General features: G+C 37.2%; 1 protein-coding gene across 1 annotated transcript; it reads left to right on the top strand.

The window, feature by feature from the left end:
- Window positions 1–3,196: 3,196 nt before the first annotated feature.
- On the top strand, window positions 3,197–17,788 carry tspan2a (tetraspanin 2a). Its single transcript, XM_057337668.1, has 8 exons — window positions 3,197–3,518; window positions 6,140–6,239; window positions 13,169–13,266; window positions 13,624–13,698; window positions 13,804–13,887; window positions 13,976–14,041; window positions 14,617–14,700; window positions 16,715–17,788. The coding sequence occupies exons 1-8, from the start codon at window positions 3,450–3,452 to the stop codon at window positions 16,778–16,780; spliced, it is 642 nt and encodes a 213-aa protein (XP_057193651.1). The 5' UTR covers window positions 3,197–3,449; the 3' UTR covers window positions 16,781–17,788.
- The last annotated feature ends 20 nt before the right edge of the window (window positions 17,789–17,808 follow it).

Genomic DNA, 17,808 nt, shown 5'->3' with positions numbered 1-17,808 from the left:
AAAAAACAATTCAAGCAACTACAAACAGGTGTTTCGTCACAATCGGTTTGAATAAATTTGTTTAGGCAGCATGTGGAAGCCTTAGAAGAACAGATGGATTGTGGTCTGTTAGACCGACCTCAGGTTTGATTGTGTAAACAAAGCGAGACTACATGCCAAAGGTCAGGTGCATGGTCAAATGATGAGGTCATGTCTGGATGCCTGAATTCCACAGGCTTATGCCTGGGAGGTCAAAGGTCAAACATCGGGTGGAGTAATAGACCGGATGGTTAAGTGTATATATCACCCGTGAGGTCCTTCGACGGTGCATGTTTGTATAGTGTGACAGTGAGGGTCATTTTAAACTTTCTCCTATTGGATTGGTGCTTTGTGGTCGCGACCTATTTCAGACGGTTCTGAATGCTCGAGCATTTGCAAGCCGTGATGTATGAGTGAGTTTTCATGCTAATGAAAAACACAAGCGTGCCTGTGATTGTTTGTAGGACAGATCCCTGTGGAGAAACTACAGCGACGAATTCAAGACAGCCTCAGCTTTTTGTTAATTCACAACGAAGAAGATCAATGAACTGTGCATTGCACTGACATACTGTAAAGATGTTAACTATGTAGGAATTAGGTATCATTTTCAGAAAGGTTAAAGGTTTTCACAAAGCTTACACAATCATTCAGAGAAGTTAACAATCTAGGGACACAAATGTTTTCAAATACGTGCAGAGAAAAACAAAGAACTGACGCCCCCTAGTGGTTTATCTGCATATTTACTCTTTCCAAGCGATGCTGGCCAGTTGTAATGACATTTTGCTCTCTATGTAGTCCGATTCATTACACTATTCCTGTCTAATTCTTTTTTTAATAAATATAAAATATATAACATGAAAAATAAATATCAAACAATGGTTTCGATTACAGAACTGTTTTTTTTCAGTCAGAGGCCCTAGATGGCCTCAACAAACTTTCAAGGCAGCCTCGAGATGAGCCTCAATGATTTAAAATAAGACAAAATAACCATTAAATCGAACAAAAATGACAAAAAATCAATACGTATTAGTGTTTGGTTATATAATGTTAATAAAGCCTATGGTTGGTTTAATGTAGGGGTTCTCAACCTTTTTGACTCCAAGACCCCCCATTGTTTTCAACAATATTAAAAGACCCCCCTCGCACTCACAAAAACTCAAAATTTCTACCCAATTAAATATTTTAGAGCTTGAGATTACCTGGAGAAACGTTTATTATTCAGAAAAATGGTCAACTAATAAGAAATATCTTGATTTTTAGTTTTTGTAAATGTATTTTAATGCTTATTTTGTCAAATTTAAATGTAAAAATCTACATAATCTTGAGGACCCCTTGAAAGTCAGCTGGGGCCCCCTTGTGGGCCACGACCCCACTGTTGAGAACCACTGCTTTAATGAATAGGCTATACCTATACATCTTTCTATCTCTCTATGATCTGATGCAATTTTAAACAAAACATACATTTTCCAAGTAACGTGAATTTCACGCAAAATGTCCTATTATATATATTTCTAAAAAAAACTGTGATTCAACTTTTGTCCTACCAAGCTTAATAATCGTATTTCACAAAGTGTAACACTAGAGGGAGCAATGTTCTCAATTACAGTTTACATTGATCACATCTATTTTCACAGTTAATTTTTTATATCTTTTAAAATAATTTGTTTGCAACTCCATAGAAAGTTGTTTGCTTAAGCCCTCAATGTTTTGGTTCATGTGAAACTCACGTGAAGCACTTGTCCAACCTAGAGTAACAGGAAATCCAGAGCTGTGAATTTAGAACATTAAACCACATGCAAGAGACGACCAAATATAATAGTTTAACATCCATTGAAAAAGCCAAACAGATCACTCATCTATGAATCTTGATTTGTGCAAATTAGTTTAAATCTTTTGAAAAGGTTTGATTACCCTGGTCTTGGTTTGTAAGTCCTTTCAAAGGGCTTTGGATATACCTGCCATATTCAGTTTTTATTGTTTGTTTGGTATATGACAACTCTTTAAGTCAACAAAGCCTAAAGGGTTTGCTTAAGTTTTTTATATGTTTATAAACTGACTTTGACTTGTGCATTGCCTTCTGAGAGTCACCAAAACACGGGAGGCTGTAAACAAAAACCTCTACAATACAAACCAGTGTTTAATTCATTGAAATATATTATAAGACCCAAATAATTTCGGTCATCATTTAATTTCAGACTATAACTAATGTAGGCCTATGTAATGTCTAGCTCATTGCAGAGCGTGTTCACCATGCAATCAAACAGGAAAATTCTAAGTGTTTTACACAGTGTTGCAGTGATTATTATAATTGATTTATCCTGCACACCATATTTTTTTTAACTCATTTGCACTTGTAATATTTAATCAAAAACGTTAAGCTCCTCTTCCCTCTCAACATAACTCTTCACCACATGACGTCAGCAACAAAAAAGAGGTAGGACTATATTGACTGTCCAATGGCCAGCCATTTTTAGCCCTGCCCTGCAGGCCCGACTCACAACAAACCAATCAGAAAGGGAAAGTCCGCCCTACATTTTTTTTCCAATTTCAGAAGCCGTTTCACTCGGATACACGTCACGATATGGAAAAGAAGTCAATCGCAACTTCCGTTTCATGGTGACTTTAAGTACAGATAAGTATAAATACACAAACACCTGTGGGTTTGCATATGTGTAGTAAATTGTAATTATTTTCTCAGCTAAAAATGAGAAACATACTATCTCAGCATGACCAAGGCTTGACCTCAAACCCAGCAGACATACAATGGCTTCCTCTCAGCAATGACAGGACCGTGATTGTGACTGATGGGTTGTGTAATGAGACAAACCTTGTGAAAGTGACTATAATGAATACCCTGAATGTCTGCGAGCATCATGAAGGCGTCGTAAATGATACCGTGTGTTTGAAAATAATGCTTGAAAGCAATTCTGAACTGAGAAACATTATATTTTTGTATACAGTCTATCATTCTTAATGCGATTACGTCTATGAAAAATCTATCTATCTATCTATCTATCTATCTATCTATCTATCTATCTATCTATCTATCTATCTATCTATCTATCTATCTATCTATCTATCTATCTATCTATCTATCTATCTATCTATCTATCTATCTATCTATCTATCTATCTATCTATCTATCTATCTATCATCTTTTCATGCAGCTCAACAAATCACAGCCCAGGCAAAACGCGGGAGAAGCATCGCGCGCGCCCACCCTGTCCTGAACGGGTGTGATGGGCGGTGCTCATCCGCGCTCCCTCACCTCGCGCACTGCACACGCAAGACGCGACGGGTTGTTGACTGTCGGCGGTTCATCTGCGATTTGTGCGTGATTATTACTGACCCACATCTCGGAGGCAGGCCTGCAGATCTGCGCAAACATTTTGGTGGAAACGGAGAACGCGCGGACCGAAACAATAGGCAGGATGAGCAAATTGCAAGGCGGCATGAAATGCGTCAAATACTTGCTCTTCGTCTTCAACTTCATATTTTGGGTAAGTGCGGCGATTCGTTTGCGATGCGCGTGATGATGTCACGCCGACATGCTTTGATATATAATGAAATGCGTGGACGCAGATGTACAGTATATGCGTTGCGTTGGGATGCGTTTTGGCACCTGTTTCTTTCTGGTCTTGCAGACATCTGTATGATGCTTTTCCTTCTTTAGCACAATATGCTTTAACGGTGCAGATTCCTATCGGGGTTTGCCTGCCTGCCTAACGACAACAACACCAAATTTGGGATAGTTTATGTAAGCTCTGGAAACAAACATCGGCTGCGGTTTAAAATCTAGTGTGTGCCCTATCCAGAAAGCATTTTTGGGGAGCATCATTTGGCGCGTAAAGTGTTTGTGTGCGTGATGAAAATGATTCATCAGGTTATAATCTATACATATGCAAATATGTTTACACAATTATTTATACAATCGATTTCGTTAACAGTGCAATTTTTTCGTAAGAATGCACTCTTTGGATGAAAGCATCTGCTAAATGTAATATATGTGGTGCAGATATGCTACAACTTTAATTGTTGTCTCAATTGTGTCTGAATTGTTTTCCTTTGGCTTTTAACACCATTTGTTTAGGTTTGTCATCTGCTGTCATTTTCTGCTATAGGCCTACGCACGAGCTCAAAATAACAAACATTTAAAGGATCAGTTTACCAAAAAATGAGTGTTATGATTAACCCTAATTATGTCCCAAACCTGTATTTTTTCATTTTTTCAAACGGAGCTGATGTTTTCCTTTAAACAAAAATGGACAGAACATGCACATTAAATGTAGTTTATATGAATATTGCATCTGTTTTTATGTCAGTGATCAGAAATAACTACATGTTGAATAGAAAACCTTTTAAATTTAGCCTTCAGTTAGCGGTTAACGGCTGGGTTACTATTGAAAGTGTACCTAACATTGTGCTGTATTCAACACTTTTTTCACAGAGTTACAGGTTGAAACTTCCTTTTGCAATTAGGTTTGTGGTATCTTCAAAAACGGATTTATGATCAACAGAGATGAATGTTAAACGCAAAAGCAAGAAGGCTGTAAAATGTTATATAGTGTTCATTGGATGGTTTTACAGCATGGAACAAAGATCAAGTGCTTTAAAAGCATGAATTTCATCATTGTCTGAACTGTAAGATAATATTTTTCCCTAGACCTTTGTAATATTCACATTTAAGCTGAAGTGTGTTTTTTTCCCACAAACACTTCCCCCTCCAGCCATTGGTTGGACAAACAGAAGTCCGACGCAGAATTCATGCTTATTTTAGTAAAAAAAATCAGGGTTAAAATCGGTCTCCTTACCTCACCCTGATTCATAAGCTTGTTGTAATTTATAATTCGAGTCTTGGGACACGCTTTCGCTGGAAATGTGCTTGACGTCATTTGAAAGAAATGTAAGTAAAGCGACCTGTGATTTTATTTTTCAAACACAGATGGCGATAGAGAGCCAAAAGTAACAAGTTGCAACTATAAGTTGCAAAAGTAGAAATGTATTAAAACTGCACACTTGAGCTTTAAAGGTCCAGTGTATGAAATTTAGCGGCATCTAGTGGTGAGCTTGTGAATTGCAACCAACAGCTCACTCCACCCCTCCCTTTCGATGCACTACGGTGGCTGTTACAGAACAAAGATGTCGTCACGTTTTAACCTTATTTGCCGAATGAGATATTGTATGTACGTTTAGGGCTACTGTAGAAACACAACATGACGAATTCCACTTAAGGGGACCCGCGGTGTATGTAGATAGAAATAGTTCTTTATACACCCCTGAACACATAGTTATGTATATTATATTGCGTTTCCTCCAAAAATGACAAACTAGACCTTCAAAAATGCTTTTCTAAGAATCATGTAGCTATCTGAAAGATGTTGCTGTAAGCCTGCTGTTCAAAACAACAGTCACAGAGATCCTTTAAAGAGCACATGTAGCTCCTCCCACTCTTCACTGCACTGTGATTTCGTTATTGCGCTAATGGTCACATTAGATTGCCTTAAACGGTTAGTGTATGAGCAATGTAACGCGGGGCACAGTGGCTTCAGTCATCTCTTATCTGATGTGGTCTCACTGCTGGACAGCAAGGCCTTTGTTTTGGAGAGGGCAGGCAAAAAAAGAAGTGGGTCGTTGTCCTGTGCAGTTGTATGTCCTGGTGTGGCGTCGGCTGGGCATGAGGGGGCAGGGGATGGCACCAGGAGATAGTGGATGCCAGCAGGACTGTTAGACTGGCACAGCCTGCCTGTTCATTACAGGAATGGGGAGTTGAAGAGCTGCAGTGATCCCAAACGGTATCTGAACACTTAAGTCATAGAGTTACTAAATGTACCCAAAAATTTGTTTGGTACTTGATGCCAAAGATAAATGTGGACCAAACGTTGTTTCCAGCAGACATCACCACAAAACACTTCATCTTGCCGAATTTCAATCAATGCTCTATTTTCGTGAAGGTTATCCCTTTACCGTGATGGGCAAATTACAGAGGATCCTGTTCTCAAATCAATGACACACGAACAGATTAAAACCGCAGAAGTCGATGTGTTCTCCTCTTGTTAACTGTGATCGGACTTACTGAGGGATGAGTTTGACGTTTTCTCCTTTCTGTCGCTCTTGTTTGCAGCTGTCCGGCTCGCTGGTGTTGGCCGTGGGGTTATGGCTGAGGTTTGATACTAACACCACCTCCCTCCTTGATGGCGATGCACCTGGACACTTCTTCATTGGTGAGTCATCAGTTAAACCCCCGTGGTTGTTTACATAACAGCTGACAAATTACGCTCTTCATATAGTTGACGTAAAGTCTGGACAATTATTTTGAGCAGGAGACGCCCACTAAGACAGGAACACCGACATAAAGTGATCAGCCAACCAGCCGCGTTCATTACACTATTCAAAAACAGCTAAATCTTTTCCATGAATACTTGACAGAAATGTGCTGAATACTCGCTGTATATTTAATAGACACCATTTGTAGAAACATTGTATTGCAGCTCTTTTCATATTATTACCTCCTAGGATAAATTACTTCTTTGTTCTCCACTTTTACAAGTTGCTTTGGATAAAAGCATCTGCCAAATGCCTAAATGAAAATGTAATTTAATCATTTATTTCCATGTTATTGAATTTCCAAATTGTCTACAAAAAGTAGAAAAACTAGCTGAAAAAGATCACACTTTTGACTGAGTCATTTAATTAGCTGTAAAGTTAGACGGACTGTGTATAAAATATATATGTATTTATATTAGGGATGCACCGATACCATTTTTTAAAGACAGAGTACGAGTACCGATATATTTTTTCTGGTACTCGCCGATACCTATAACCGATGCCTGTATAATGTACAATAATGCTAATAAACCAGTATCTTACTGGTACATTTTCTTTTTTTCTTTTGTTTTTAGGTCTACTTAAATTGAAGTACTATTTTTTAATCAAGTTCTATTTTTTATGATAAGTAGCACAATTTTGTGGTGTGGTAAAATGTGAGTGTATTATAACTTGTTCAAGTCAACCGGACTTTTATTTTGACGGGACGCCGCAAAGAGCGTTTAAGTGAACGGGACCTTTATTTTGACGGATCGCCGCAAATGGTGTTTGTTTATGCGTTCGTATGCTCGTGCAGTGAAACGCTGGCGCTGAAAGCTCCACAAGCACAATGCGTTCAGTACACGCAACCGCACCACTCTTTCACACACGGTAACGTAAAACAAGCAGAATACATATTTAAACAGTATCTGAATATTTCGTTAACTGTTACGTAAGCTGTTTCATGTTAGGAAATGCCTGGATTCCTCGATTCCGTCCGCGTTTTCCGCATTGCGGAAATCATAGGGCTCCATGTATGTCACGTGAGGTATCGGTCTTTGGTATCGGTGTGTCATTACGAGTACATGAGCTTGGTATCGGTGCATCCCTAATTTATATATAGATATAATAATATCAAGCTGTGTTATCCATCAGGAAATAAATCACTATTCTTTTATATATTACATATCCTTAGCAGGCTGTATATACAATATATTTCTGTTTATATATTGGTGTAATAATATTTGTGTTTTATCTATAAACAAATACGTAAATATTCAATTTTTATTTTATTAAATACCCTATACAGCCTGTATATAAAGATATGTTGGTATTTGTATGTTTTGTGTAATAATATTTATTTATATTAATATTTATATAATTGTGTGATAATACTTATTTTTATTGTCTATTAGCAAGTTTATAAATATATCATTATATATTAAATATCGTCAGCGGGATATTCAGATTAATATTTATATATGTATATATTTATATAATGATATTTAGCTACATTATCTATCTGTAAATGAATAAATATCTTACTATATAATACATATCGTCAACAGGCTGTATATAAAGATATATCGGTATTTTTGTATTGCCATAATATTTTTTATCTATATTAGCTATCTGCAAATGCATAAATATCCCATTATATATTGAATATCTTTAAACGATATACTATAAATAATAATATGTTGAATAACTTGTATAGATAGTTTCAGCGGTAACAACATAAACAAATGTTATGTGGCGCAAACTTAACATCCGGTAGACCTCCACAACGAGTCAATGATGGTTGAGTGGTTTTATTTTAATAATACAGTACAATAATATACAATAAAATATTAATATAAATTAAATATAAAATAAATTGTTTTATTATTACCAAACACAGAACGGAAGTTAACTTCGGGTCAGGTGTGTGTGTCCAATGAAACTGTCTATACGATATATTAAATATGTTAATATACTGTATAAAACATTACATATTATTTATATATTATTGATGGTGATAAATATTAAATGTGTCAAAACACCGTATTTAAAAATGTTTGTATTTATGTATGTGTAATATACTACATGTTTTACACCAAAACATGAAAACTCGATAGAAACATATAGAGAGAGACTATACACTCACCTAAAGGATTATTAGGAACACCTGTTCAATTTCTCATTAATGCAATTATCTAATCAACCAATCACATGGCAGTTGCTTCAATGCATTTAGGGGTGTGGTCCTGGTCAAGACAATCTCCTGAACTCCAAACTGAATGTCAGAATGGGAAAGAAAGGTGATTTAAGCAATTTTGAGCGTGGCATGGTTGTTGGTGCCAGACGGGCCGGTCTGAGTATTTCACAATCTGCTCAGTTACTGGGATTTTCACGCACAACCATTTCTAGGGTTTACAAAGAATGGTGTGAAAAGGGAAAAACATCCAGTATGCGGCAGTCCTGTGGGCGAAAATGCCTTGTTGATGCTAGAGGTCAGAGGAGAATGGGCCGACTGATTCAAGCTGATAGAAGAGCAACTTTGACTGAAATAACCACTCGTTACAACCGAGGTATGCAGCAAAGCATTTGTGAAGCCACAACACGCACAACCTTGAGGCAGATGGGCTACAACAGCAGAAGACCCCACCGGGTACCACTCATCTCCACTACAAATAGGAAAAAGAGGCTACAATTTGCACGAGCTCACCAAAATTGGACAGTTGAAGACTGGAAAAATGTTGCCTGGTCTGATGAGTCTCGATTTCTGTTGAGACATTCAAATGGTAGAGTCAGAATTTGGCGTAAACAGAATGAGAACATGGATCCATCATGCCTTGTTACCACTGTGCAGGCTGGTGGTGGTGGTGTAATGGTGTGGGGGATGTTTTCTTGGCACACTTTAGGCCCCTTAGTGCCAATTGGGCATCGTTTAAATGCCACGGCCTACCTGAGCATTGTTTCTGACCATGTCCATCCCTTTATGACCACCATGTACCCATCCTCTAATGGCTACTTCCAGCAGGATAATGCACCATGTCACAAAGCTCGAATCATTTCAAATTGGTTTCTTGAACATGACAATGAGTTCACTGTACTAGAATGGCCCCCACAGTCACCAGATCTCAACCCGATAGAACATCTTTGGGATGTGGTGGAACGGGAGCTTCGTGCCCTGGATGTGCATCCCACAAATCTCCATCAACTGCAAGATGCTATCCTATCAATATGGGCCAACATTTCTAAAGAATGCTTTCAGCACCTTGTTGAATCAATGCCACGTAGAATTAAGGCAGTTCTGAAGGCGAAAGGGGGTCAAACACCGTATTAGTATGGTGTTCCTAATAATCCTTTAGGTGAGTGTATTTTGCTGTTTTGTACAAAAGCCCAGAACTGACATCTATTAACTCCGCACCGCTCTCCAAAAGCAATTTCGGGCTCAAATCGCCCATCTATATTATGGGTCCCTAATGGCTTCAGTAATGGTGTATGTGATATTGAGTTTTAGCCTTAATGAACGAATCGAGGCTAATGACTAGAGCTGAATTCTCATAGGAAAGGCCATAACTGATTAGAAGAGGGTCATTTCTCCTTCAGCCCTGGATTCATCCCTGCAGGAGCCGGTTGGTGCCGGTGTCCCTATGCACCTCATTGGTCTTGTCATTTTTACCTTACGTCTGTTCATTTAGAATGAGAAAAATGGATGAGGTCAGTGGTTCTAAAGCATTGTTTAAAGTTGTTAATTTGCACATAATAATTGGGTTCTCTAGTCTTTCCGCTCAATAAAGTGATATTCAGGTCCTCTGGTGACTTTACTGTGGTCTTGGAAACCCTCTTAATAGACAAACATTTGAACAACTCTATTAATAAATGTAGATTATTTCCTTTCCTTCATGTCTCACAACATCAGAGCAAAACGAAGAGAAAAATGAGAGGTGAGAAAAGATGTGAAGCACCAGAACACAACATTTCATGCCAATATGCTGGGAACATATGAAGAGTTTGGTTCCGAAGTGAGTTAACTCCTTTTTAAATCTTTCAAAAATCATGTTTTTGATTATTATATCTTGTTTTTATTGTGTTAGTTAGCTGTATTTTTTATTATTATTGCTTAAATCAAAACAAACCAACTGCAGTTTGATTGATATTAATTGAAATGCACAATAAAAAAACGTGATTTTTGAAAAAAATGTTTAAAAACAGAGTTATCTCATTTTGGAACCAAACTCTTCATATATACAATATATACGTTTCCATCCTCACGGCTACACATGGCTTGTTTAGAAATGTTCTGTATATAATACTGTGTAAGGAGTGCTGAAAGGCTGTTTATGTTCGATGATGACTGCTTGTTTTCCATCCATTTGGCAATTAGGAAGTCAGGAGGAGTTGCGGCTTGATGTTGTCATCTTGCTGAACTCACAGAGGACTCTCCTTTGTCTTGTCTCAGGAAAACAACATTATTTATTCCCCAGGGGATTAATTACGGTATGTTGTGACTCTTGTCTTTTCTCAACCCTGAAAGAACAAAGGTTAAGCCGTAGCACCGCTGCACCTTTTTTGGCATCCCTTTCGAGTACGAAACGTAACAGGAGTACTTGAAACGTAAACTTACTAAGAGTTTAACGTTTTAAACCTTGTAAGGTTGGGGGCCAGGTATGCTGGTGTGGCAGATTTGACTGTTGTTTATCTTCACCGTGCATTAGGGCAGTCTTAGCTTGCTTAAAGTGGTGCAGGGATGGTGCCGGGGGAGCGTAGATGCTTGCCGGGGAGCTCGCGCAAACCTGGCAACAGTAGTCTCAAGTGATTCTGGCACAGCTGCCGAGTTAGCGCCCTGTGCCCGGGGTGACCGAGTTGTTGCCATGGTGAGCTAATTGGGCAGAAGAGGAGATGACAACAAGACGGTGAAGGTTCCCTAAAGACGAATGTCTAAAATAAGATGTGATGTCACCGGAACGGCAAACGAAAACGGATTAAACCATTAAAGAAATTCTAATGGTTTTAAAGTTGAATAAAAAACAATACTTTTATAGTATACAGTGTTTATGCAAACTATAGTGGGATTTTAATCACTGATCTACAATCGGTTGCTCTACAAACTAGTTCATGGTGGTTTATGCAGGTGGATGACTAAAAAAGAAACCCGTCGATTCTAATTTTGGATCGAATCTGTGAGCGTTTCCTGACAGATGGCCTGAATCAAAACCACCTTTTCAGGTTTGGTACTTTCCTATGTTTTGTATACAGTTGTCTGAGCAGGAAAGTGAGATATAATGAAGTTGAAAACTGTATGAATAGCCTCTCCAGTCTACTCGTGTATCACTGACAACCGAAGGATCAAAGGTCACAGCTCTGCAGAAACAAACAGTCTTTGTTTACACGTAACACATTCAGCCACGAGCTTAGCCAGCGATGCCCTGAGAGCCTAATCGTATTCACCACCAACATCCACTCGATGTGGTCAGAGAAACACTCCAAATGCATTACGCAGAGGAGGATTCAACATCCTGGGAACATAAAACTGCTTTTAAAACAGCATGCTTGACATGTTGTTGCATAACGTGTTTTCAGAACAATTAGTGGTGCTTGCAAGGCTTTACTTGTGGTCAAGGATTTGGAGAATTTGAACCTTTCTGAGCGATCAGACATATATTCCTGATGCATGTGAAAACAGAAAATAGTATTCTATCGCTTTCTGTATGTCAAATAACATCCCACCAATTCCACCCAGCACATTACCAAATAGAGACCAGATCATTATATATTCCCAATAAAACCAATACAGTTCCCATTAAAACAATGACAGTCAGGATTTTTATATAAAAATTAAGGTAGCTCTGAAACTTTTTCTTGTTGCATATCGTCGCTGTCTTATTGTATGTCCAAATTCGCAGTTCTTCAGGAAATGGAAAAAGCACTTTACATTTTAAATGATTACATAATGTGTTGTCAAAGTTGATAAGCACTGTTAATACATTTTTATAGGTTAAATATTCGCAAAACCCAGTTACAAACAAAGTGTGCCTAATAATAATGATTTATGGCAAAAAATAAATATCACAAAATATGGAGATACAAGTTTTCGGAAGGACATCAGCGATTGGTTACATAAATGCATGCACACATTGCACATAAAAAGATACAAAAAATGTAAGAAATAAAATGCTTCAATTTTGCTGCAGCGGCTTGAATTTTTTTCTTGTAAATATTTATTCTCCTGTGAAGTTGAATGAAGGAAACTCCAGATAAAAATTCAGTCTTTATGCAATAATTGTAATGAAAACTTTTAATAATTGTAGAAGTATTTTATACAATATATTATTTATTATTATTTTAATAATATTATCAAAATATTTTTTAATATAAAATAAATATTATTTGATATACATTTATTTTCTAAATATAGTATAATTTGGGAGCTAAATGTGTTTGGGAGCTAAAAGATTGTTTAATATTTTTCATTATCATAGTGCGCTTATTTTTTTTAATCAAAAAACTCTTAAGAGAGACAATAATTCATAGTTTTTCTTTTTGTTCTGGTAAATGAGGTTGAGTTGCCATTATAAATACATTTAGCCATTGTCATTTGAAAATTCCAAATGCAAAACAAATTTCCCAGCACTGTGTACAAGAAAAAAGCTTTAATGTTTCTTGTCACCTAACAATGCCCTGTATGTGCACTCATTTAGAATGAGCAGAATATGACTGCGATTACTCATAATCATCACATGACACAACAGTTCATATTCTGCCATCATCTGGTGACGTACGGAAATGCATGCTGGGGTGTGTGAGGATCTATAAATAGTTTTTTTTCACAACATGACACTGTACCGTTTTCTCCTGACAGCGGTGTACATCCTGATCGGAGCTGGAGGGGTCATGATGTTGGTGGGCTTCTTTGGATGTTTCGGGGCTGTGAAAGAGTCACAGTGTCTTCTTGGATCGGTGGGTAAGAACTGTGGAACTGTAAATGAAAAATGAATCACCAAAATCACACCTGCGTCGTGTTCACATGCTGAATGATGCTTTGACAGCTCTTTTCTGATCTAGTCCAAAATAAAGCTGTCAACATTTTTAGGAACATTATTCCACTCACAAGTCACTGTTTACCAGTCTTTTTGCTCATGAATTGTACTGTTTTACCAGAATGTAATGATTATTATTATAGTAATTATATAATAATTATTTCTTTAATTTGTTATTATTATTATGTACATTTACATTAGGATATATAATGTTGCAATTATAGTTGTTTGATTTTATAATAATAATCTCACGTGACATCTCTTCTGTGATGTCCAGTTCTTCGCTTGTCTTCTGTTGATCTTTGGTGCAGAAGTTGCTGCCGGAGTCTTTGGTTTTCTGAACAAGGATAAGGTATTTCACACACCAGAAATATCAGAAATACAACAGTAACTGTCAATAATGTAATACATCAATAATGTGATATGAGCAGAAGGACCTTTGTTTTGTGTTTTTTAGATCATTAAGGATGTTCAAAACTATTATGAGGTTATTATGGAAAATGACAACGCAACCGTTATCACCAAAATGTATCACATTGTGGTAGGTCATGCATTTATTTTACAAACACAATGATCTGTGGCCATGGTGGCACTGTGGTGAAGTTCTCTGTGTTCTTCTCATTTCACAGCTCGATTGCTGTGGGACCGAGGAAACCCGTCCTACTGCCTTGTGTACCGCTGACAGCTCTGATAAGGTATCTACAAAAGCAACGTTTGATCTTGTGTTATATACAGGATGTCTTTATCATCTGAACAAAGATGTCATCTTTTTTTTCTTTCATTGCATACACTAAATAGATCTATGCCATGATAAGTTCTCCCAGGCACACAGGTATAAAAGTGATCTTAGATTCTGAAAATAGGGCAATTCTGTTACAGCCCTATAGGTGGCATCCATGTTGTTCCCCACAGTGTGAAAAGGGGTGGTGGGTGGAAAAGAGAGAAATGAAGCAGACTGTAACGAGATGTCCCATGACTCACTTGATCCGATAAGCCCAGAGGGGCACAACGGCGCCAGGTTTTTATTTATAGCGGCAGACGCATCGATCGGCGGAAGGTGATCACATTGTTCTTGTGTTGTCAAGTTCATGCTGTCAGTTGATCTAAATCATCAAAGCACATACAAAGGAAAAGGAAACAAAACAACTACATACAAATACATTGTTTTAGCCTATAGAAATTTAATTTAATTAAAATAAAAAAAATACACACTGGACCTTTAAGGAACAGATATGAAAGATCTTTAAGTGTTGTTTTGTTTATTTTTAAGGATTGTTTGAAAGCTATAGAAGACTTCTTCATTGACAAGCTCTTCATCATCGGATATGTCGGCATTGGCATTGCTGGAGTTATGGTAAGATTATAAAATCTTATAAAAGACGTATATGTATAAATGTGCAAATGTATATTTATTATCCTTTTCTTTATATTTTTACATTTGTTTTATATCTTGTGTTTTTTGTAATTTTATCCTTAAATGTACTTTCTGCTATAATTCAATCGTAGTATTACTAAACAGAAAAGTAAATCAACTTCAAAACGAGTCTGGCTGTGGAACACGGCTCAACGCAACGCGACAGTGGTCCCGTCTGGTGTAAATTGTTCAAGGCTGCGTCAGAATCTGTCAGACAGCGCACAAGTATTAACTTCTCTTTCGTGCTCGAATGAACAAAAACACACAAGATTATGTCAGAATGCACATTTTGTCTAGTATTTTCGCAAGCACGGTCTTCAAAGAGTTAAATAAAGTCTTAAATGAATGAAAAGAGTAGTGAAAATAGGAAGCGCATTTTAGACGCTGCATCCCGGAGAATGGCAGGTGGGAGGAATTAACGCCACAATCTGCAAGTGGGAGGGGCTTAGGCCGCAAGTAGGCTGGATTTTCACGCGGTGATTAAGGATGGCAGGAGTTGGAGACAGTAATGAAAACACTATTAAAATTTGCATTTTCATCGTAGTTTAACGTTTTGTTTAATCACAAATGCATCAAATGAATATACAATAAAGCGAAAACGAAACGAAACGTTTTTTATGAGCAAAGCACGTTTAAGTCCACCGGAAGTTCAATGCAACGTGAAGTTACGGCCAGCATAGCATAATAAAAGTTTCAACAAATAAACACTCAACGCAAATGTCTTTACATTGATATAAATATAATAATTATGGCTATTATTGTATTTTAATGTCAGAAACCACAATTTCTCTAAACCACTGCCAGCACTGCAGTTTCTATTTATGTTACCAATTATGAAAATGATCATTCACTGCTGTTCTAATATTTTGTGCTACCATCAGACTGTGTCTTGCCTTTCATGTGAGTTAGGTTTAGGGTTTGTTTTGAGGGAGGGGTTAGTCTTGTATTTTTAATACAAAATACATAAACACTAAACGTTCCAAGCCATCAACTGTTGTATGTGGATATTGAGATTCGTCCAGCAGGGGGCAGTAAGGCATTGTGTATGGGGGTTAAAGGGTGTGAAGAAGCGTAGTGTGTTGCGCCAGTGTATACTTTTGTGTGCATGTCTGAAGCTATGATGGGTCCTCAATAAAGTGACCATTGAGAATTATGGCCTTCTCTGAGTCTTCTTTTTGGTAGTATCCCAAGATACTACACCAACTGTGGATCATGAACCAATACTACAACACACGACATTAAATAAACCAATACAAATCCTCTGGAGGTTTGTACAGCCCACTTGCGGCTTAAGTCCCACCCACTTGCAGTTGACCCGCCCATCTGCACCTCGCTCCGACCTCCGTTTTTACCTAACTCCTCTTAAAGCTCTTAAAGGGGCCGCGTTCTTAAACGTGCTGCTTTGACTCCTGTCACTAATGTTAATCAAAGAACAAAAGAAAAGAAGAAATCAATGTGATTTTGTAGCTTTAATGAGGATTCTTCTGTATTTCATGTATTTAGCAGTAAAGACTGTAACTTTATTTATTTTCTGTATATTTCCTACCTGTTAGACAGGTAGGAAGGGCACGCTTATTATAATGGGTTTGATTAGTAGAAAAAATATATATATTTAAGACATCAGTTGCAAAGCCAACAATATTAGAATGTTGGCTTTCATTCATGAAATGATGCTGTTAAAGAAATGTTGTTTCTACATTCATATATATACATGTTCCTTTTGTTTAACCAGGTCTTAATATATTTTGTTTATTTATATAGTTTAGATACAGTGTATATTGTGTATTTTACATGTGTTTATATATAGTAAATAGAATGTTATAGCAATTTAAATCTAAGCAATTCTTTATTTGAATAGTTTTGTTTAGACATTTCAATATGTGGCCTCAATGTTCAAATACCTGTGGGACTCCTGTAACGTGTTTTTAATGTTCCCTCACTGGTTTTTTGACAGATCATTGGCATGATCTTCAGCATGGTTCTATGTTGTGCCATCCGGAACAGCAGAGAAGTCATTTAGGAACCTCACGGTTCCCCTCTCGTCCACTTGGACTGTCTCTCAAAGCCCACCGTCTTGACCTCATCAGACCGTCACATTCAGTCATGGGTACAGGGTGGGACTCCCATAATGCAGTGCGGCGCTTGTGATACATTTTTATGAACGCCGTTCTGTCTTTGTTTTTCTCCTTCATTTTAAGCTTTGTTTAAGATTGCATGGACCATTACTGCTACTGTAACAATATTAACTTACATTTTGTCTTATTTATTACTGATTGATATGGGGAACTTCTATATAGGTCGTTTATATTCAATTTTTTCCAGCTTTGGCTTTTGTGTGAGTCTCTCCTCACAGGTCCGGATGAAATATTCTTACTGATGTAAATAAGCTCTCTGATCATCTGCATTTAATGTTCTTTTTTAATGATTTCATGTATTTATTGTGTGAACTTGAACAGGTTTTCTGTGCTAATCTAGGGATTTTAGAACATTGGTATTGACGAAATGTTTATGCTTTTTTTGCATGTTATCGTTGGTTTTCGATTTTTGTCAGAAGACTCTGATATTCTAAATAGCAGCATCGCCTGAATACTGGATGACGCCGAGGAATGGGTTCAGTATTTTAAAACATTTGAGTGAAACTATCTACTAACAGTCTGCCCATGAAGTCAACATGAAACGTTTAATACATATTCCTGTTTGGTTATGATAATGTGTCATGTTTACTTTGTGTAGCTTTTTTAACTTATTCAGTCCTTTTTTTTAGTAATAATGTTGCTGGTTTGTTCAAATATCTTGCTACAAAACTAAGACCCTGTTCTACTAAAACACTTCAGCTAATATTATTTTGTAACTGTTGCCTTTGTTTTTGCCTCTTTTTAAAATTGGTGCACAAGACTAGAACCCATTAGTTTTGTCTATGTGCCTTTGACAAAACCCATCATAAATGTGCACATGTGGGTTTGTAGTTGCTGTTAGCGTTCAAGTTTTCATATTCAAATAGTTGCTCATGCAATTTGGACAAAAGAATTTTTATGGCATTTTATAGCG

Source organism: Triplophysa rosa, linkage group LG7 (genome assembly GCF_024868665.1).
Source record: "Triplophysa rosa linkage group LG7, Trosa_1v2, whole genome shotgun sequence".
NCBI lineage: Eukaryota > Metazoa > Chordata > Actinopteri > Cypriniformes > Nemacheilidae > Triplophysa > Triplophysa rosa.
This window is presented reverse-complemented; position numbering and strand designations above follow the sequence as displayed.

Bases quoted from the DNA above. Each gene is read 5' to 3' on its own strand.
- tspan2a (XM_057337668.1), top strand. From the start codon at position 3,450: ATGAGCAAATTGCAAGGCGGCATGAAATGCGTCAAATACTTGCTCTTC. The intron at 3,519-6,139 runs GTAAGTGCGGCG...TCTTGTTTGCAG, and splicing joins TCTTCAACTTCATATTTTGG to CTGTCCGGCTCGCTGGTGTT. The intron at 13,267-13,623 runs GTGGGTAAGAAC...TGTGATGTCCAG, and splicing joins CACAGTGTCTTCTTGGATCG to TTCTTCGCTTGTCTTCTGTT.